We start from the raw sequence: 21,765 nt of genomic DNA, 5'->3' as shown, positions 1-21,765 counted from the left end.
CCGGCATCGGCACGTTTCGCGTACCACTGTCTCGCTCAGCGTTCAGGGCCGTCGCACTCTCCGTCGGCGCCATTCGGGTCACGTGGTCATATGAGGGGTGAACGACGCGACTTTCTCTCTCTCGCTTCGATGTTTGCCAGCCGTTTCTACTTGTTTTACTTCACGATAAAAAAGGATAGTGAAAAGAGACGAATGACTGCAAAATACTGGTTACCAGTGAAGAATTATATATAGGTACGTTTATATTCTTACGAACGTATTCTTTCTAACCTAATGTACGATATATATATAAAAGAACATGATTGTACAAAATATCGAGTTTTGATTTCGCGCGGTTTTAATGAAAACATAAGCTTGTATTATAAGCTTGATATTTTGTTTCGAATTAAGAAGTGTATAAAATAGTGAAAATATTGTGCAGCAATACTTCAAACGTACAATCATTATTATAAGAATGAGGTTAAGTATGTTATTAAATGACAACAATTGCCTATCGCAAAATTATTTTATTGGAAAAATGATATTTCTGTGAATGTAAAAGTGCAATATATGTGTAACAAATCAGTTACTACACTTTTTAATGGTTATTGTTGATAATTTGCAAATTGTGTAAGTATCGTGCAAGCATTCGTTTGAATGGAATACACAAGCATACATATTTTTACCATTTCTGTTTTTGTTTTCATTGTGGAAATGAATTATCGCGTAATTCAAAGCACGTAACTTTTATATACGTGATCTTATTGAACATTAATATTCAATAGGAAATTTGGAATGGAATCGGAAATATTAATAAAATCACCATTCATTCGTTTCAAACTTTTATCGAATTCATAGGATTTAAAATATTAAAGAAAATCATACTTATAAAATATTCTTGTTGTGGTAAATTAGTCGCATAAATAATATTGTATCATGAAACAGGATCTTCTCGATATTCGATTTCTCGATAGACTACGACCACGATGCTATTCATGGAAGACGATATTTGTAAGAAACGAAGTTTTCTAGAATTCTTGTGCAACAAAAGAAACTCAAATCATATATTTCTACAATCTTCAATTACGACGTAATGGGTAAAGTATCTGAATTTATATTGTTCGTTCTATACCATTAGAATAATAATCTGAGCTACTTCGAATTTTCTCGTAATTTATTTGATCGAGATTCTGATCTATAAATTTATAGGTTATGAATACATAATAAAATAATTTTTTTGAAATCCCGAATATTTTATCTATATATACATAAATACATTTGAAAAAGATAAATTAATAAAAATTGGAATTTTGTAAAACTACCATGTTTCAAATTAAATTTTTTATCGAAGCAATATGATAAAAAATAAAAAACTGCAGGAATCGTTATGCGAGAAATTTTGAAGTCATTGTTTTATCTAATAACTGCGTTTTTCCGTTATAAAAATGAATATAGGGCAAATAATTGCAAGATGTCAGGTATAATTGAAGATGGAAGCTCGTCATCTCGAAGAAAGGCTTTTACCTTCTAAACCATATCGAGTTTCATCGAAACATCAACATTCTCGTTAGAATGCGGGGGTTCTCGTAAAAAGCACTCAAAGCACTCTAGATGAAATCGCCTGTAAACAAATTATAAGTTATTGTTCCCTTGAATACGAATACATCAGTACATCACGATTATGAATTTACCATGAGAAATTTTTATTTCTCCAATGGTTTCCATAATAATCAAAAACTTTATCTATATAAAGGATAAGGCTATTATAATTTAGGCTTTTTTTTATTATCATTTACATAAAGAATAAGGCTTGAATATTTTTAGTGGAGAATAATTGAGATAATAAAAAAAAAATTTCAAAGTATAAATATAATGATAAAATGACCATAAAACAACTATAAGAGTAGGTTAAATTGCATATTAAAATTAACGTTTATACTTTATATTCTCATTTGTTTAAAAAAAGATTCTTAATGCTAAAATGTAGAAACAAAACGTGAGCTATCAGCAAGTTTATACCAACATGTATAATTTATCATATTTTTTACAAGAAAATCGTGCTTTCCATTTCCAAAAATATTTATTAATCCTCTAATTTGCTTTCATCGATATTGCGATAAAATATGATCTACCAGTTTTATTGTCGTTCATAAAACTTCTCAGAAACTTCAGTACGACCTCGTTTGTAACCCTGTATGCACGACACTTCTTTCGTGACAACAGGGCGCGAATGCTTGGAAATTTGTCTTATGAAACTTTTTCACAAAGTTCTGTCGCGACCCATATGTTAGATTTCATGATGAGGGATGTTTCCTTACTCGAATTTCAAAGACTTGATGAGTCTTTTCTCGCAGTGTCTCATATTAATGACTAGTTTGCATACTTGTTTTACAGTTAAATTATTCAAATTTAAAAGTTCGCCCTGATATTATACATCATTGTGTAATTTGGGATAAAATGGGACCGTGACGTGAAATTTAGATCAGCAAAACATAACTATTGGAAAATACACAAATGTTCTTCGAATATATTTCTTGTAATTAGCAATAAACTATCGTAATTGCCATCGTTATGACTATTACGCATCACATATTAACTAACTAGAATTTATTTATCTTGGTTTTATATACTCGATCTGCATAAAGTTGTTTGGCGTGCAGCATGAGGCCAGGTGTTGTAGAGTAAATGCAAAGAGTTGGTGGCCGCGACGCAGAAGTCCTCGTTCTAAGTCCTCATTCGTTGAAGTAGCACGGAAGAAGGGACGATTTATGGTCATTAAATAATGTAACGAAATTTATTCCGCCGCCTTCGTTCCAGGAACTCGCGGCGTTAAATTTTCGAGGCACGAACGTGTGTCTACGATTGCGATATTAATGGTCGCGATGTAATAGGGATTCGATAACTGGCCAACGGCCAACAATCGACTCGCCTCTGCTTGCGAAATTCCGCGAAATTCCCAAGAAAATTGCACCAAGTTTTGTTTCGAACCGTGTTACGCGCACCCTGATATTTACTTTCGTGTCTTTGTATGGTTTTCACGCGAAAATGAGAAAGATCGGCCAACAATATCTCTCTCTCTCTCTCTCTCTCCGCCGTATTTTCAACCGCATTAACGAACCCACGTTATTTTTCTCGCGCCATTTTTAAAAAATTTAGCTGACATCGCGAAACTTGTTTATTCCTCGTTCACCTCTTACGGGGGAATAAATTTTTCCCCGCCCATTCATAAATTTCCGGGAAACGGCCAAGTTCCTTATTTCCAACCTCTTTTGCCTTTCCTATTTTTTTTTTTTTCCTCTCCCTCGGAATAGTCGTCAGAAACTTGCTCTTTCTAGTTTGCGGTGCAACTGTCCCGGAGATAACTCGGTGGAATAGAGGTAACAACCTCACCGTCTTATTTATGGTCTTCTGGGGGTCTATAATTTAATCGAAGACGGGCTGTTGCACGCGTTATATTATAAAATATATTAGATCTGGGATTTAATTCAGCCTTCTTTACGTTTGTAATCCCGATTTAAACATTCATCTCATTCAACGAGATTTTTTATATTGGATTCACGGTTGCGCATTTATTTTCTTGAACCAAAATTCTCTGAGAATCGAAGCACATATGTACGTATATGAATACGAATATTTAAAAAATTTTGAACCAGATCAAATAGCAGATTTAACGGATTCTAACTTGCATTCACGATATATCTATCATCGAAAATCATTATAAATCGTTCGATCACATTAAATAATAATTCCATCATAAAATCGAAGAGTGGTAATCGAGTGGTGGAACAGCAGCAGGGTCTTAAGCGAAAATCCGGACGTTATCGCGGAACTTTTCATCGGGTTTGGGTCATTGCCTCCCAGCAATCGAGAGATACTTGGCCGGATAGGGCACGCGATGCATTAAAACCGAATTTACTCGGCGGGCAATTCGATGCATGCACCGAGACTTGGCCGTATGCATTCGCGTGACTCCGTCTTTGTAATAAGTGAATTTACTAGGTTGGCTCGGGCCGAAAACTTGGCCTGACAAGCCCGCTGCATCGAGGCCATTCAGCCCGCGAAACTCCTCGCTTGTTTGGAATCTGTTTAACGGTTTCCCAGAGACCTGGTTTTTCGACGCATGCAACGCGAATGCGGTCGTGAACTATGGATTCGCCACCGGGACCGCATGCAGGTTCGCGTGTGTTCACCCCTTTCGCCTGACGCGGTCATTGATTCCGTGTTTATTCCAAGTACTTTGCCTCGTGTTTTCGATATAATACGAGCGCCTATCGCGAGAGCGTAATCTTGAAAATTGTGTTCGTAATTGGAGGACGTATTTCTTTTTTAAACTCTATAATTTTTATTCGATGCAGTTAAATTTCGACGAAGGTGGGATAATTATGTTCGCCACGGTAATGTAATGACGTAGGAAATTTTTGGACAGGATATTAATGCTATTTCTAAAATATAAAAATAGGGAGAAAGAAATATTCATTAGCGGCGTGGACACATCCATCTCGCGCATCCGTGTGTGTCAGTCATACTTGATGGATTCGTCGAATCCGCTGAGCAAAAATAGGTTTTGCATTACAACGAGAATTCGCATCGCGTTCTTCGAATTTTCCTTGGATCTTGATACCAATAACGAGCGGAATATTTTATACTTCAAAGAAAAGAATGAAAAGAACGGGAAATTTGCAGTTTCACGTTTCAACAATGTTTTTACAACGGAAAACTTACGACTTTTATCTCTTCCCCTCTCGATTCCGAAATATCGATAAAACTTTCTATAAATTTGCATCACTTTTCATCAAAAAAGAAAAAAAAGAGAAAAAAACTTCATTCAAAGTTCACGCGCAGATATCGTTGCGATTTGATCGAATGTAGCATAGAAACGGTTATATACGATTTGTCAGAGAGTACTCTTCAAAAGAATGAAACGAAAAATTTCATCGTTATTTTATTTGATCCCGCCTCGACCTCAAATATCATAACCATTCACGACACTTTTACTTTAAAAGCTGTATACAAGGATGTACAAATCCAATAGTCGGATTTATCTTTTCTTTTCTTTCCTTTTTTTTTTTTTTTTCTTCAAGAGTGTCGCGAAGTCACGGCTCGAGTCGCATCGAAGAGGAAGATTAGAAGCGTCCCCTCGAGTTGAACGATAAAGAGGTTTAGAAGGGGGGAGAGAACGAAAGGGGATGAACAGCACAAAGGAACCGTACGAACCCGTTGTTTCATCGGTATCGTAAAAGAGACACAGAGGACAGGGATTCGTCTGATGACCAGGGCACAAGACAACCGCTATTAAGAAAAGTCGAGTTCAATAAACTTTCGAACAAAACGGTTGGGTTATTGATCTTCCAGTTACGTCACCTTACCTCTTTTCCACCTGGTAGCTCGTCTATCGAACCGCATAGACCAAGACATCGCATTTACCAACGCGCAAATGATCCTTAAAAAGTGCCTCGAATCACGAAAGAGGAAGTGAACGGTCGATGAAACCCGCCATGATTTTCTGCATTCTTATTCCTCCCGTGCTCTCGCCATATCGATCAGTTTCGCGTGGAATTTTTAGCAGAAAAACGACGCGACGTATAATAAATAAGTGGAAACGATTGGAACAAGATATAACGGTTGAAAATTATGATTAATGCAAAGTTATCTTACTAATCGTGATTATTAAATAGTTATTTATACTAAGTAATTTACGTTAGCTAGTAGATAATGGAAGAAATAATCAAAGATTATAATTAATTCACCTATCGTTAATCGTAAACGATTATACGATTATGATTAAATCATTAATTTATTTGTAATATTGCGAATATCTTTTTTGTTAGTGGATATTAATCGAGAATAATTAAATTTTATTCTCTTTGAAGAAAGATAAATCCAATTTAACTTGCGAATACATGAAACGAGTAATAAAATAATTTATTGAAAAACTTGAGAGAAATAATTTGGAGAAAAGGGAAAACAAATCAATTTATACACGAATTTAAAAAAAAAAACTTTAATAAGTCTAGAAAACTATATCTCGTTTTCACAAAATTTAATAAATGTATGATTTAATATACGAGATTATACTTCAATAAATCCGTTAAGTTTAATTTTTTATGGGTTCACTGGGTTTTCAATATCTTTTAGGTACGCGAATGTTCGAAAAAAAAAAAAGGAACTTGCAAATAGTTTTGTGCATCCGCCAGAAAACCGATCGGCCGAGTGGATTCGACCTGTGAACGTTTCAATTTTCATTTCCATGGGTTCGACACGCAAAATTGCACGAACCATTTATTTCTCTCGGAGAAATCTCTCTTCTTTTGTCCGTCCAAAATATGGTCATCCACGGGCAATTCCATATTTTCAAATTAAATAGAAAAAAAAAAAAAGGAGATCCTCATTAATCGATGTAACAATATTTTATTATTTTACCGATAAACTACATAAAATCTACGATACGTAAACTATCAACTATAATATTTAATAACAAATAATCCTAATTAAACGTTACTACTTCGAAGCTGTAAAGAACGAAATATCAATCCATCGATTCGAATTTGTAAAGAATTAATTAGAAGAAAAAGAATGATCGTTAAATAGGTGAATCCATTGTCTCGCAATTAATTGGTGTTGAAATATAGAAACTGGTTTTGTCGTCGAGTAGTCAGAATCGATATTTCATCCATACCACAATTCCTGATTTACGAGCAGGCCAGCTGCAATGGATCGACCGGATATATCTTCTGATCGTTTTCTTTCGCCGTAGGCCGACGACGATTCAAGCGCCGAGAAGACGTTTCACCATGTAGCCAGGGAAGGCGTAAATCGCGCAACCGCCCAACACCAATAACAGCAAACACACGATGCAGCATATTATCCTCCATTTATAATAGCGACAGACCACGTAGCGAAACGCTTTCCACGGATTCAGGAACCAGGAGAAGGAAGTCTCCGGCCGGCTGTAAATTATAGGAAATAGGACGTTCTGGGTTATGATTGATTCGTGGTGAAAAATGATCAATGTTTCCGATCGGATTAACACGCGTAGAGATGGATATTAATGGCTGCTATTATTACTGATATTCATTTAATTATATAATGTTGTTTTAATGGCGGCCATGTTTAAGTGAATTTAATTACACTCGCTATTCATCGATCGTTTTGCTGGAATATAGATAGTTTCGAAGGTTTCAACTTTCATCGTAATTTTGATAACATCGTTTCATTCGTCGATCGAACAATGGTGATGTACAACAAAATATCTTATCTAGAGTTATTTTAAATTTCACAATTTTTTTTTAATTTGTAAATGAAATTATTAATTAGGAATTTATCATACTTGAATAGAAGAGTAATTTCTTTTTTAAACAAGTGACATGGATTAAACAAAGTTTCGTTTAAATTCAATCCAATCATCAATGTATATCTCGTTCTCTTCAAATGAATCTTAAATATTCTTAAATAAAAAAAAAAAACAATTAATTAAAGAACAAAGTTTGAATATTTATGACGATATCATATATCTATACGTCGAACAAGCTTTAAAAACTCATTAAGCTAGGAATTTTTACGGAATCGTTACGTACGTTGTAGAGATGAAATTATGAGAAATTAAAATTGTTCAACGATTCGACGAACGTATCGTCACAGATTATTAATCAGATACAAGCGATTCGACATTTATTTGCCACGAATCGTGCAAAAGTCAAATCTTTCGATCTTTCTTTTCGAAGCAGACAGACAGTGCTTCGAATAGAATAAGTTGATCTCTTTCGAAGATTAGCCGGAAATATGTACATCGATGTCATCCGGTAGCCGAATTAACTACGTCGACTTAATAATCTCGTTAGTTAGTTGCATTTATACAGATTGACGATCAAAATCGAAAATTAATCCATTTAAATTTGATGGAGAGCAATATCCACGTTAATTTAATTTGTGGCTGAGCATGTTATTAAATTTTGATACGTTCGTCGGTTTTATTTCGATCCAGCCGCGATTCCTGATTTCATACGATCGATGAATAAACGATACATCCTTTCGAATTGGTTTCTCGTCGATAATTAAATATTTCGTTTCGCGGATGCTTTTATATACCGTTCCTCGAAATATCTTTATACCGAGGGGTATAATGAAAACTTCTCGACACGGTAATTTAACGTGGATTATTGAAAATTTATTGGAACTCGACATCAGTCTTATGCAAATAATCACCGCGAGTCGAGGGTAAAAAATTTATGATGATCGATCTCGATTCGAATTTTGCGAATAATACTTTCGAGTGCAAATATTTTCATTGATGAAATTATCGTATAAATTTCTTTTTTGTTTTTTCAACAACCGACTGACTGAAGTTCCATATTTTTTTTTTTTTTTTTTTAATAAAGTTTCATACTCTGGTGGTGGAAGTTCTTGCGGCGGCTTTCTTCCTCTGCCCGCGGGATTCTCGTCGGCCTCCTCCGCTTTCAATATTGATATTTCCATTTCGATTTTACCCTGGATCGTATGGTACACATTACGTCACACGAGCCCACTTCGATGCTCTACGAATACTCGTTCATACAAAATAAAAATAATAGACGAAAGAAATCGAGGTAAATGTATTCGTTATCGAATGAAATACTTCGAGCGAGTAATTTTAACAGGCGAATCGAAAGGCTTTCGATTTTTAACGAGACTGTCTTTTGATCTTCCACGAAGCAACGTCACGATTCGGACGTATATTTTTTTCGATCAATATAGCGAAGAATTTAATGATAGAGATTATATATACGTACATACCGCTTGAACGTATTGGCCAGCGTTCACGCTTTGCTCGAACGGCCACCAAGCTTTGACTCGAGTCACTTTAAACAAATTGATCGTGGGTAGATTCGGGTTGAGCAATTTTAAAGTACAATTTTTCGGGTTCGGACTTCCTCGTGGCATTGCGGACAGATCCAACGTTAGTGCCCCTAAAAATAAATTATTTCTCGAATCGATTCTTTTTTCCTTGGAATGAAAATAAAGCAAAATGTTGGTAATAATGTTAATATTTATATTTTATTTACGAGCAGAGCGATTAATTTGATATTCGCATTACCGAGAAAGTCGTCTGGAGAGAAATGATCGCTGTCCCAAACTTGCAGGTACAATCTGCACGGCAATTTTTCCTCGGTTTCGGTCAAAGCGAAGATTGATATCTTTCTCCGGACAATTATAACGCGCTCGCTCTTGCAATACATGACACGAAACACGAATCGCCAGTTGAAATTGCCTTCGCCGTTCAAAGAATTGTAGTGGATGTCGGTCTTTTGGTAATCGTCGTAAGTGATCCACCTGCAACGTAACGCGGGAGCAAAAGAGAAATAAGCCATCTTTTGCCTTATCTTCATAAATACCCTTTAACGTAAATGTCGGAGCATTTTTCACCCGTAATAAATTGACTGTCCACAAGAGGTATGTCTGCCGTGTTCCAAACGATCACGCGGATCTCGTATTCCTCGGGTACGGGCGGGCTGATGTCGATCGGCGGCTTCAGAGGAACCTCGCCGACTTGAAACATGTCGATCCACATTTCCAATCTACCCTGATCGCACGAGAATCGACAAATCACATTTCTAGAACGAGTATTCGTAGATGATCGTTCGAAATATCATCATTTCCTTCCACGAAAATTTGCCCCTCGATCGATTTATTAACGAATTATCGTGAAAGGGAAAGAAAATTACAACCTGCTCCAACCCGGGTCTTCCGATATTAAAAAGCGGCCGTCTCTCCACGTGTTCCGGAACCAGGCAGCACCCGCATATGGGGAAGTCTTGCCACTGATGGAGCACGCTCAGCGCCATGCATTCCTGTAGTTCTGAAAGAGAGAGGGATCATCGATGTAATTCGGATTCGATCGAAATCGTTTTCGACTCTGCACAAGATATGACGAGTTGACGACGTGACGAAACAGTATAGTATTCGTTAAAGCGACGATTTTTCTCGAGCACCTTTTTGGCGGCGGAAGGATTAAAGCGTACCGGATTCAGGGTACTCGGTTTCGTCGAAGGGAAACGTTTTACGCCCGATTTTCACGTAACGGTCCCTGTACTTGGGCAACGGAAGATTGTTCCTCCTGCACAGCTGCTCGAGTATCTGCGTCGGTTTCTCCCGATCCCTCCACTGATTGTACCCCTCGGCCGCGTATATCTTGGATATGCCGCACGTGGCGCGGTGTTTGCTGTAGAATCGACTCTCGATGTCGATTTTCGTCTCCCCTATCAGGTCGTCGGCCGTGGTCGCGTCGTAATCCCATACTTGCACGATCATCGTGCAATCGCGAGGGAAAACTGCCTCTATCTCGAAGAATCTGAAGAAATTACGAAAGATATTTTAACTTGTTAATCAACAATTTCATATTTCATACCGAGTTGATGGTAATAAGGGAAGGAAATGTTAATTGTCGTGTCTTTTTTTAATTGTTTTATTTTAATTGTTTTATTCGTATCGATAATTCTACGTAAAACTTGTTAGTAGAACTAGTAAAATCTCGTAGACAGACGATTTCTTTGGAATGTAAAATGCAATGGGTCAGCACGTACCGTCCAAAAGTTGGGTTCAGCTGGTTCGGTATGTAATTCTTTTGGTCGCTGATATACGTTTTGCCAAGCCGGATACAGATATACGGATCGGATTTTCCGGTTAGAGGATCCTGAGGCTGCAAGTTGATGCCTGTGGAATCGATTGGTTCGCGTGAGCTTCGATGAACACCCGAATGAAATATATACCGCGCACCTTTCACCACGTATAATCTAACCACGAGTTTGATAGACTCCGAATGCGGATAATCGTCGCACAGGCCATTGCTCGCGCTTCTCCCGCTTCTCGTTTTGCAAGGCAAGTTGTTGGGGTGCGGCCAGCGATACACGCAAATACGCCCCTGTCGGTAGACTTTTATTAATGGATTTATAATTTTATTAATGGAATTTTCTTAGATGGAGAAGAAGAAACGAGACGCGAATCCAATTGCTATTACTTCACGTTCGTTCTCTTATAATTATAACGATTTAAAAAAAAAAAAAAGGCAATTTATTTCTTGCTCATGCGAGAATAGGGAAAGATGTTTCCTTTGGAAATTATCTTTCGATCATTCATCGCCAGAAAACGTGGATCCTTCGTCAATTAATAACTCGTTCGAGCAAACGTTTAACGTTTCGTTGATCGAACGATGCAAAACTCCTCTCTTCCATCGAATTTCGTCGAGTGAAATATTCAGAGGAGGAGGGAAATTCTGGGGAAAAAATTTGGGAGAGAAAGATAGCGGAACGTTAAAGGTTGGAGGAAGGCAAACCTTGAATTTCCCGACGTAATTCTCGCTGTCGTAGTCGGGATCCTCGCTCTTGCGCCCCTTCCAGAGCTCGAACGTTCTCAGACGATCCTGGAAGCCGGAGAATTGCGGCTGCATCTCCAGTTCTCCGTCGTATACCTGTTTCCCGCCCAATGAGACACCTGAGAAAATTCGCTAAACGCGTAGGATACCTTGAACGTCGCCGTGACCTTCTGTTCGGGTGGCGGAATACCGTTCAGCTCCCTTCTTCTTTCCTCCTGGAAGAAGGTCTCGTTCCAGTTTACCACCGATTGAGCCGTATTGTTACAAGCTACAGGATATTCGTCACCTCTAGGGAAGCGAAGTATTTGGCCCACCAGTCTAGCGACTCGTCCTCGTCGCTCGTGAGAAATTCTTTCTTTCGCTCTTTCTTTTTCACCAGATACGTGAAGAAATGTTTCAAACAGAGCAGAATCTTTTTGATCCATGTGATTTTAACGCCCATCTTCTTGTAGGGGATCAATTTCTTGCGCTCGTCTTCTTTTTTCGGATCGAAATCGATCGGCAGAGGCACTTGAAAATAATTTTCATCGTGAAAATGGGTTTCGACTCGACGAATTTGTTGAAAGCAATGATTCAAAGTGGAAATTATTTTACAGACAGTGATTTCTTTGATTTGATTTTATTTACGAGATATAGCTAGTTTTACTTTCGTCGTGTTTCTTTTTTTCTTTTTGATCATCTTTTGGAGAAAATGCTCGAAACGCGTTTCGATGTTTGCATTGTTATATGATGTGGTTGTTGAAAACAATTTCGGTAAATTCGAATCAATCTCTATGAATCGCAAGATCGTAAACGATTTTAAAACGATATATATCTCCAAAAAAAAATAAAAAAACGTATTTGTACGAATATTTTTCAACGGTTTTAGAATTTTATGCATAAATTATTTTAAAAAGGTGTTGGAATAAAATTTTCAATGGATCAATGAAAGCAATGACTATGGTCGAAGATCGATGCGTCGAACAAAGGCGAAAAATCTACTAGAAAATCAATCTCGAATTAATCTCGATTTCCGCGAAAGCGCGGGCACAAATTTCTCCCGAATGGTAAAAAACATTTGTCCGCAGCGTATAAACATTCTGTGCAACTTTAATTAACAAAGTTTTCTGTTGCGTGCCGAGTGGGGCCGGATATTCCATGGCGTTATTAAACCGTTGAAACCGACCGCGTTCAAATATTTAATAACTACTTGAAACACCCCTGAAAACAATGGTCGAACACGGTGTGAACACGAACTACATGGCCAACCCGTGTCAATATAATTGAACTCGGAGGATATTGTATATTTTACATATCGGGAGAAATAATATCGATACAGCGCGTTAGACGGCGTTGGTAGAAAATATTCGATGCGAAAATTACGCAATTTTTCCCAATATTTGAACTTTTCGAAATTTACATTTAACCACCGTGTAAACTTTAAAAATCTTTGAATTTCAAATCGATCGAAGGGGGGGTGACTTACGAACGGTTTCAGGTTTTTCCACGAAAGGTTTGAAAGGTTTGAAGATCCTTTTTTTCCCGTATATCTGCTCCTCGTAATCATCCTCGGTTATTAACTGCTCCAGAAATATGTTGACGCTCGGTATGATGCAAATTCCAACGTACTTGAAGCAACCGAGTCCCCGCGAGTCGAACGCTTTTATTACCACGCTTGGATAATAGATTTCGAGCTCTGGCATATCCTTCGAGAATTTTTATATCAATACGCTTCCAACGTAAATACATCGATTTTGTAACGTTGGAACGAGAGATGGAGCGATTCTCCCTCCCTCCCTCTCTCTCTCTCTGCGATATCCAAAGTGAGTGCAGTCAAGCGTTAATATCAAGTCGATATATTCATCGACTTTCAGATGCGTCAGTGGTAAGATAAATGAATATTGGGATGCATACGAGCTGTCATACGAGATACGTCTAGAGAGAGAAGAGAGAGAGAGAGAGAGGGTCATAATTTGACGTCGGTATAACATGATCGCCGATATTCTGTATCTCTGAATGGACGATCGAATATCACGTTCGTTTCCTGACAAAGATGGACGATAATTTCTGCAACATCCGTTAATATATATATATATAGATATAGACAACACAGACATTGCGTTTCACGAAATCGATCATGAAAGATGATCAATTGTTCAATTGATTTTCGTGACTACGAAACGATCGTGATTAACACGATTCGTTACAAAATTCTTAAAATTCCATCGACGTCCATTTTGAGATGGAAAAAAAAAAAAAATATCGAAACAGTCTGATCGACACCACTTCCTTTGGACGATGGACGTAAGTCAATGTCAAGTCATTACCAATTCGATGATTACGTGGGGCTCCTTGAAGTTGCTGAATTTTTTCGCGTTTCTCATTATTTCCGACTTGACGTCGACACCGGCGCACTCTATGATAATCCGAGGACTCAGCACGGGCATGTAATACAGCTTTTTCATATCTCTCACTCCCCAAAATATTATTTCAAGCCTGTAACTCGCCATTTTCGGCCTGATATCATCCGGTATACTGTAAATGGTATCCAGCATCGAGCGATGAATCGGTTTGTCTAGGTCTTCGTTTTCTTCCTTCACCTGTTCACGAGAATTAAATCGTTCAACTTTTCTTAATAAAAAAAAAAAAAAGAAGAAGAAACCTCTGCTCTCAATCAAAGATAAATAAAATATCAATCGTGAAACGTTATTTATATTCGCGTTACTTTTTATATTCTAACATCGAGTTTATGTACGACTTGTATATTTATGTCATGAATTGGCTTCCCCCCTTTTTTGCGATGCGACACAACAACGAAACAAAGGCACATCTATGTAACATAGTTTATATTCCCATTCCCTTTATTAAATACACATCTCTAACCTCGTATACTTTATTTTAATCGAATCATCTCACGATATCGTATCCCCCCAATATAACCAACATTCGTACATTTTTATCGCATAATGCTAGGACAGAAGGGTTGATTAGCGCGGATAACCTCTGTTTCTCGTGCGCGATACGAATATCGATCGAGTATCGCATCCTTTACCTCTATGAGCTCGAAGGCGGCGAGCACCGAGCCAGAGAAGTCCCTTTGAGATTTAAATTTGTGCCAGCCAAGTTTGGGAGGGAAATCGGGCGGGGAGTAAGTTTCCTCCGCTAGTTTAACTAATGGAACGGCCGTGCATCTTCCGCAGAACTCCTTTATGCCCTGTGAATTTCGACACGTAACGATTCCGTGAAACTAATTCCTCGTTTCACATTCGTCTCGATTATTTATCAATTACAACGATACATGAATCAGATTCATGTGGAACGAATCGCCTATATGCAAGCGGGATCGTTCGAAAAAAAGAGGATCCACTCACGCATATGTCCAAGTCGTACACCTCCAGTATCACTATAGGCGGGTTTAATTTAATGTACTCTTTCGATCCGTGTACGGTTCTAGGCGGTAATATCAAAGTTTGATCCCAGAACGGGTCCAGGGTCTGCTTAACAACCTGAAAAATTTACAATACTTTCAATCCCCCGGAGCACGTTTCCAGCTAGAAGCGAAGAATTTTCGATGCGACGCTCGATAATTCAGCGCTCGACGGATCCAAAGAAGTTTGAATATTCCTTCTTAGGAGTAAAAATATCCATTTACCAAGCAACGGATCCAAGGAAATGTTAATAAGAGAACGTGATGTTTCGCGAGGAAGAGAATTATGGACACCCGATTGAAAACTTACCCTGGTGGAGATCGAGTAACCGTGGAAACAGACGCGTATCAGCGGATCCAATAAGCCGGATGTGTCCATACCGGGATCGAAGTGACCTTGGAATATATGAGCACGCAACTGAAATGTCTGCGACCGAATGGCAAACTAACTTTGTCGTTTCGTTCGAAATATTTCCAATGGTATTGGGGCGGCTGAACCGTTTCTAAAAGTTTCGAGAGGGATCAACGTCAAGTTTGTTTCTCGTTGAGCAATCGCTATTACGCGAGAGAGGGATTACATGGGAACACGACGAGGGGTTCGAATTCTTTGAAAGGATTATTATTTTGAAACGTTCGTCGATGCTCGATCGAGTTTTAAAAAAAAAAACAAAAACTTTTCTTCAACATTGCGTAAAATTTTAATCGAACTCGTAATAATATCATATTCAACGGTCTGACAGAATTCTAAAGTGGGATTTCATCATCAACTATGAGAGCTATAAAAAAAAAGAATGTTGTTTCGATCAATCCCCTTTTTCGAGGGATAAAACAAGGCTACATTTTTTTTCTTCTCCAAAGGTAACTCCTTTTTCTTTGTTTTTAATTATTCTTTTTTTTTTTTTTTTTTTGTTAAATTTTCATGAATTATTCGAGCAAAAAACAAAGAAAAAAGGTTGGTGTTCTAAAGCAATATGACACTTATATATAAACGAACAGGCATTAAGCGTTCGTAATATTCAGTTGTGCATAGAGAAAGGTGTGCACGCTTATGGGACTGCATCGTTGGGATAATATAATTACTTTTGTCAACGATGCGTGTGATCGTGTCATATTGCTTTATAACTTCAAAGTAATTAAAAAACAAGAAAAAGGAGTTACTTTTGGCGAATAAAAAAATGTAATTGCTGTTTTATTTAGTCTATTTAGTCTCTTGAATTAATTAAACCTTTTCTCCCCCCCTTCCCCTTTATACAGGGCGAAATATACGCGTTCAAGCTTGACCTTGTTCCCATCGAAAAATTTTCCATCGAAATTGTCGTACCGTGGAATGAGTGTACTCCAAATATTTCGGGAACGTGTAGATAGTTTGCTCGTGATTCACGCTGTAACCAGGAGGGATAGAGGACCAACAGGCAGCTGTAAGTAACGTAGGAACAATGATGAAAAACAGACAAATGTTAGCAGTCTGTTCAGTCTCTTGTTTTGGATGATTGCTGAAGCAAAAGTATTGTAGATTAATTGTAGATTGATAGAAATTATAGTAAAAGAGAGATTTGAAGTTTTAGATCAGTATTGTTCAGACAACTTGTCGATGACAAAGTTAGAAATAAGCTGATTGAAAATTTGGAAAAGAAACAAAGCTGTAAGTAATAGAAAAAATTAACAGAATGAGAGTTTAATTTAGAGGGGAAAGCTACGAACAACGAAACTAATATAACGATGAAAAACAGACAAGAGTTAGCAGTCTGTTCAGTCTCTTGGTTTGGATGGTTGGCGAAGCAAAAGTTATGTAAGTAAATCAATAGAAATTATAGTAAAAGAGAGAGATTTGAAATTTTAGACCAAGTTTAAAGGAGAAAGAAAGAAAGCAACAGAGCTAATGAATACAAATTTCAGTGAATATTGTTCACTGAGTTATATGCACAATTTTAGTGTAATACAATTCATAAATTTGTGACTTCAGGCCCAAGTGGACATTATTTTGCGATTTTACATCCTCTTTTTCGATTTTGGCAAAAAAAAAGATATAGAATTAGCGACCAAAAGTCTCCAATTATTAGTTTCTCCTCTATTTTTCTTAACAGTTACGCACCGATATAATCAGCGTTTCCAAGCCAGAGGAAAATTTCAAGCTTGCAGGCCATGTAATCGGCCTCGTCGTCGTCCCCTGGATTTCTCAGAAACACGTCCATTCGACGGCCGCAAAGCGATCCCTTCTCCGCCCTTTCCTCCGAGTAAATAATTTTTTCGGCCGGAAATCGCGCGTACGCCACCCGCCGCTTCGACCCGGTTATCATCCAAATGAAAATGTCCGGGAGACTGTGCTGGGGCTGGTGAATTTATAAAGGGGTATCCTGTATCGCACGGTGAAATGAATTTTCCATGACGGTGCACGAAACTAGAAGGACACGCGCGCGTTTAAATATTTCACGATTTGCAAGGGAAAGAAGAGAAGGTCAGCATTTTCTCCCATTCTCCGTGGAAGATCCGTGGAATAAGAAGAAAAAGAAGAGGAGGAGGAGGATGGGATCGGCGAGAAAAGGTAAAAAGTTTTGGAACGACTTTTGTTCCCTTTTCCCCCTTTCCACCAGGAATCAGTTTCTTGCGTCTGTCGCGAAATTGAACTAGTTGTCAAAGGGGGGAAAAAAGCTGCAGCTAAGTTTGGACTGTCTCGCTGCAATATTTAAAACTTCCTCTTTGTGTGTGCCACTCCTCCTTTTCCTAATGTAATGAATTTAATACGCCTCTGAAAGGAATTCCTATATAATCCGGAAAATCCTGCCATTAAAGAGAAAATCCAGGAAAGCTATCGAGGGTGAAAGGAAATATCGATGAAATTTCTCGAATCGAAATCTTTTCGTAGAAGTTGTTCAAACGAAATATCATCGAACAAAATTTCAAACAAATATCGTTTCTTTCAAAATTAAACCGAAAAAGGATCACAAATAGAAATTATCATCCCGTTAAGACGGAAGTATTTTTTTTTTTTTTTTCTTTTCAAACGCTCGTTTATTCGAATCATAAAAAAGTCGTAAGAAAAAAACGAGTAAAGTAAAAACGACTCACATCTTCTCGTAGCTTCTTCACTTTGCCGAGATACTGGTATCCGTGCACCATAGCGATCCTGATGTAATTGTTGTTCGGAAGTTCGCCGTTGATGCTGATCCTCTTCAGAATGTTCTCGATCTCGTTACGGCAGAAATTCACGCGATACCGATCGAGCTTCGTGCTACCACCCTCGTCGTCGTATCGCCTCGTGTCTAATATATCCAAATATCGGATGCAATGGTTGTTCAAGCCACGAATCATCGCGTTGTAGTATATGTAAGCATCGGCGCTCTCGAGTGCAACCATGCCTTCCAGTTTCTCCAACTTCTCCTCCTGTCGAGACGAATTAAAATTATTCTGGAAATCGCTGTGCCAGTTTCGAAACAAACTTGCTCCCTCTCCCGCGATTACACCGTGAGAACCTTGCTCCTGATATATTAAATATTTCTTTCGATTCGGTGGAATGCTCTCTTTCAATCACGAATTTTCTAAGTTAATTACCACGTTTCTGTGAATTACTTTTCGAGAAAGTGGCCAACTATCGAGAATTTTGAATAAAAAATTTTCGTCTTTATCTTTTTCGATTTTACATACATCGATTTCGAAGGAATTCGTGGATTCGAAAGTTCAAATATGTATCTTACGCTCGTCTCGATTCTATTCTACCATAAAAATTAAAGTCTAATTAAAATTATTTCGCAACATAGCGTGGAACCTCTATATTCCAAAAAATTTCTTACTTACGATCAATCATTCTCTTTTTTCCCTCCCTACCCTTAATTTTCAAATGGAAAAGAATAAATTGTACATTCGCCAATTCGATATTTCAATATATATAGAACATAGAAGTTCCATTGTATTCAATTGTTTGCCAGAGAAGAACAAAATAATAATAATAATAAAGATTATTCAAGATTCGCATAATCGATTCTCACCAGGAAATTAGCGATGAAAGTCAAATAATTACTGTTATGCATCCGCCACTCGAGATTCGGCCACCAGGACTTAACGTAGAGGCAGGGTTTTCGCGATCCAAGAGGCACATAATTATATTTCCCGTCCAGCGTCCCAGTGTATCGCGACACGGTCTCACTCTCGAACTCGGGCCACCGATCCGGCGTCTGGTTTCCTGTCGAGGATTAATCGCGATTTGCACAGGGCGGCGATGCGTGACACGGCAAACTCGTCTCGTGTATTATTCGAGAAATTGGTAGGAGAATGGCGGAGAGTGTCGCCGCGTCTGTTGCGGAACTCTCGAGTAGTTTCGGATCATTTTGTTAAGGAAAATTCACACCGATCTCGAGTAGTTTCGGATCATTTTGTTAAGGAAAATTCACACCGATCTAATACCTTCCTTATCCTCGTCCTCGAAGCATTGGCTATGGCCGAATTGTTTGTTGCCCGCGTTCCCGATGCTGATTTCGAAGAATATCGATCTCATCCAAAATCTCCTCCGGTCGATCATGCTCGCGTCGTACAACACTGCGACCAGATAATATTCCTCCGTTGTCCACAAGCTTTTCTTTGAGAGAAGAGAGAGAGAGAGAGGGATCGATGTTAATGGTTTCGAACTGGATGTAGAGCGAGGAATTTTAATTAATCTCTCCAAGAGATTAAGCTTTTCTTCTTCTTCGATCGAATCGTATTTTTGTTGTGGAAGAAAATTCTCGTAAAATCGACAACTGTGACGGTTTGACATTAAATTGAACGTTATAACAATCCTCCGTTCCGTGTAGAATCACGCGAGGGGATCGTTAAATCGATGAACCGAGATTACGTTGGATTATCTTGTGTATTATTTATGCACCCGTTCTTTTGCACACGATATGAAGCGTGCGGTTTTAAAATTAATCTTTGTTGATTTCGACGAATCTCGAGATCGCTCCTTTCCGTTATATTCACTCTTTGATTTTAGAAATTCGTTTTCTTCCAAATGTGAACTTTAATTCGATCGTGCAATATTTATGAGAGTGAATTGCACGAGGTGCGTCTGATCAGAGACAGTCTGTTTCTACTTAAAACTAACTTCTTGCTTTCGATTTGTCAAAACTTTTGAAAAGAAAATTTTGAAATTTCAGCTTACAAATTTAGAAATTTCGTTGAAATTTCAAGGCAACTTTTTGGAAACAATTTGACAAGAGGAGGAAATTAATCTATAAAATGCATCGGTACAGACCTCGATAATGGGAGCCGCGGGCTCTGTTTTAGTGCTAATTCCAGAAGCCATTTCCGAATCATCGATTTCAGTTTTTAAGGACACGAGAACTCTTCCTCGATACAAAGGAAGAGGTGAGAAACATTTGCCGAAACAAGTGTTCCTTTCGGTGGTTCCGATTCCGTAAAAATGAAGGAACGATGGGCCAAAAGTCGGCATGAAATCTAATAAAAATTGAAAGAAACAAAAGTTCTACTCCACGTTTATCACATATTCACGTAACCGATATCGATATTTTTTTGCAATCTAAATTGTTCGAACAATGTTTCATTTCGCAAAAAAAAAAAAAAGAAAAGAAAGAAAAAATAGGCGCAATAAAAAGTAAGAAATAGTTGAAATATCGGGTCGAAATAGAAATTGAATTGAAAATGAAGGGAAGAAAAAAAGCGATAAATCGAACTGGAATCGAATTGAGCCAACGTTTGCGACATTGCATATCGCATTAAATGCAAACGAGTTACACGAAAAGGATGGAAAGAATTTAAAATACAAATAGAACAGTGCAAACATGGCCACGGTTAATCAATGTTTCGTTTGCAACTGGTTATTTGAATTTCGTTTATGTACGATCGTTCACCCTCTTAATTTATCGATTCCAATTCGTTTCTTCCCTTTATTTCCTTCCCTCTGTATTGTTCCTCAACGCGTTCTTTTTCCGTTTATTTTACCGCTTGATGCTCGAACACGAGCAACGGTTATTCGAAATTAATTTTTCCAGAGCGGGAATTTTTCATTTTTCGGATCGAGAGTTACTTTAAACCTTACTCTAAGTTACGTTCGATCAATTTTCAAACAATAACGATTCATTATTCGAACTTTACCGTACTTTCCAGAATGGAAAATTTTTGCCAGATTCAGGATGTAAGAGGCGACTACGCACGTTCGACACGTGTTAACGCGATGTTTAATGGCTATCCTGACACGTTGACAAAGAGACGGAAACATTTCGTTGAATATGATCTTTTGATTGAAGTGTGGTCTGTAAGTTTGCCACTCCTCCCTCGTCGTTTGCTGGAAAACAACAATCACGGGATAATTATAGCGTTTACTCGAAAAGGGAAAGTATAAATATAACGTGTGATTTAATATCCGATTAACCTTCATCCCAGCGAACGATATCTGCACGAACGGGTTGATATTCTCGTAATCACTTTTCATACAGAAACTGCTCATGTCCGGCAAACCGTCGGCCCGATAAATCGTAAAAATGTACAAAGCACGCTGCCTGTAGGCTACAAATTCGCCGCCAACCGGCAGCAAAAGGTTCCTGTAATTATATTCGATTTCCATTAATCGGGCGGCGCGAGGCCGTGCATTTCGGGTCGGGGTGGCAATTCCCGAATCGATTTCGCGTCGCGTGAACATCGTGTAACGTTGGGAAAAAAAAAGGGGGGGGAGGAGGGGGGGAGGTGTCTCTATATATTCCATCACCGAGAGAAGGTTGGCAATATGTATGTAAATGAACGGTTAAAAGTGATATTATAGATCATCGAGAATTTTGAAATCTATGCGATCAATATCTCGATTTTTTTTTTTTTTTCCATTACAATATCGATATTCGATTTGAGATTGAAAAAATGGACGATTCAAATTTGACGATTATTATTCGAGAATTTTTTTTTTTTTTTCGATTAATATTTTCCAACATAATTTTATATACGAGTGTCACGGGATGACAGTTTAAAATGTAAATTGGAAATAAGACGGTGTCTTTGAAAAAGAAGAAGGTTTGAATTTTAATGCAATAAATATTAGAGCAGTTTTTAATGGGGT

General features: G+C 38.0%; 1 protein-coding gene and 1 long non-coding RNA gene across 2 annotated transcripts; one reads left to right on the top strand and one right to left on the bottom strand.

Moving 5' to 3' along the window:
- The first annotated feature begins 244 nt into the window (after positions 1 to 244).
- On the top strand, positions 245 to 1,669 carry LOC105736515 (uncharacterized). Its single transcript, XR_015294587.1, has 3 exons — positions 245 to 609; positions 925 to 1,076; positions 1,435 to 1,669. It is a non-coding gene; the product is annotated as an uncharacterized LOC105736515 (long non-coding RNA).
- A 4,704-nt stretch (positions 1,670 to 6,373) lies between these two features.
- On the bottom strand, positions 6,374 to 20,004 carry LOC100868060 (otoferlin). The gene is made up of 17 exons (XM_086915788.1): positions 19,954 to 20,004; positions 17,796 to 18,110; positions 14,674 to 14,808; positions 14,355 to 14,516; positions 13,630 to 13,902; positions 12,789 to 13,008; positions 11,473 to 11,735; positions 11,285 to 11,419; positions 10,729 to 10,873; positions 10,536 to 10,665; positions 9,975 to 10,303; positions 9,681 to 9,811; positions 9,348 to 9,535; positions 9,050 to 9,285; positions 8,749 to 8,921; positions 8,363 to 8,463; positions 6,374 to 6,926 (listed from the first exon to the last, which is right to left on the bottom strand). The coding sequence occupies exons 1-17, from the start codon at positions 20,002 to 20,004 to the stop codon at positions 6,746 to 6,748; spliced, it is 3,168 nt and encodes a 1,055-aa protein (XP_086771914.1). The 3' UTR covers positions 6,374 to 6,745.
- Positions 20,005 to 21,765: the final 1,761 nt, after the last annotated feature.

The sequence above is a fragment of the Apis florea genome, unplaced genomic scaffold, assembly GCF_048593485.1.
Source record: "Apis florea isolate Af1SG1 unplaced genomic scaffold, ASM4859348v1 contig_3793_pilon, whole genome shotgun sequence".
Classification (NCBI taxonomy): Eukaryota; Metazoa; Arthropoda; class Insecta; order Hymenoptera; family Apidae; genus Apis; species Apis florea.
The sequence above is the reverse complement of the archived record's forward strand: the minus strand, read 5'-3'. Positions and strand labels throughout refer to the sequence as shown.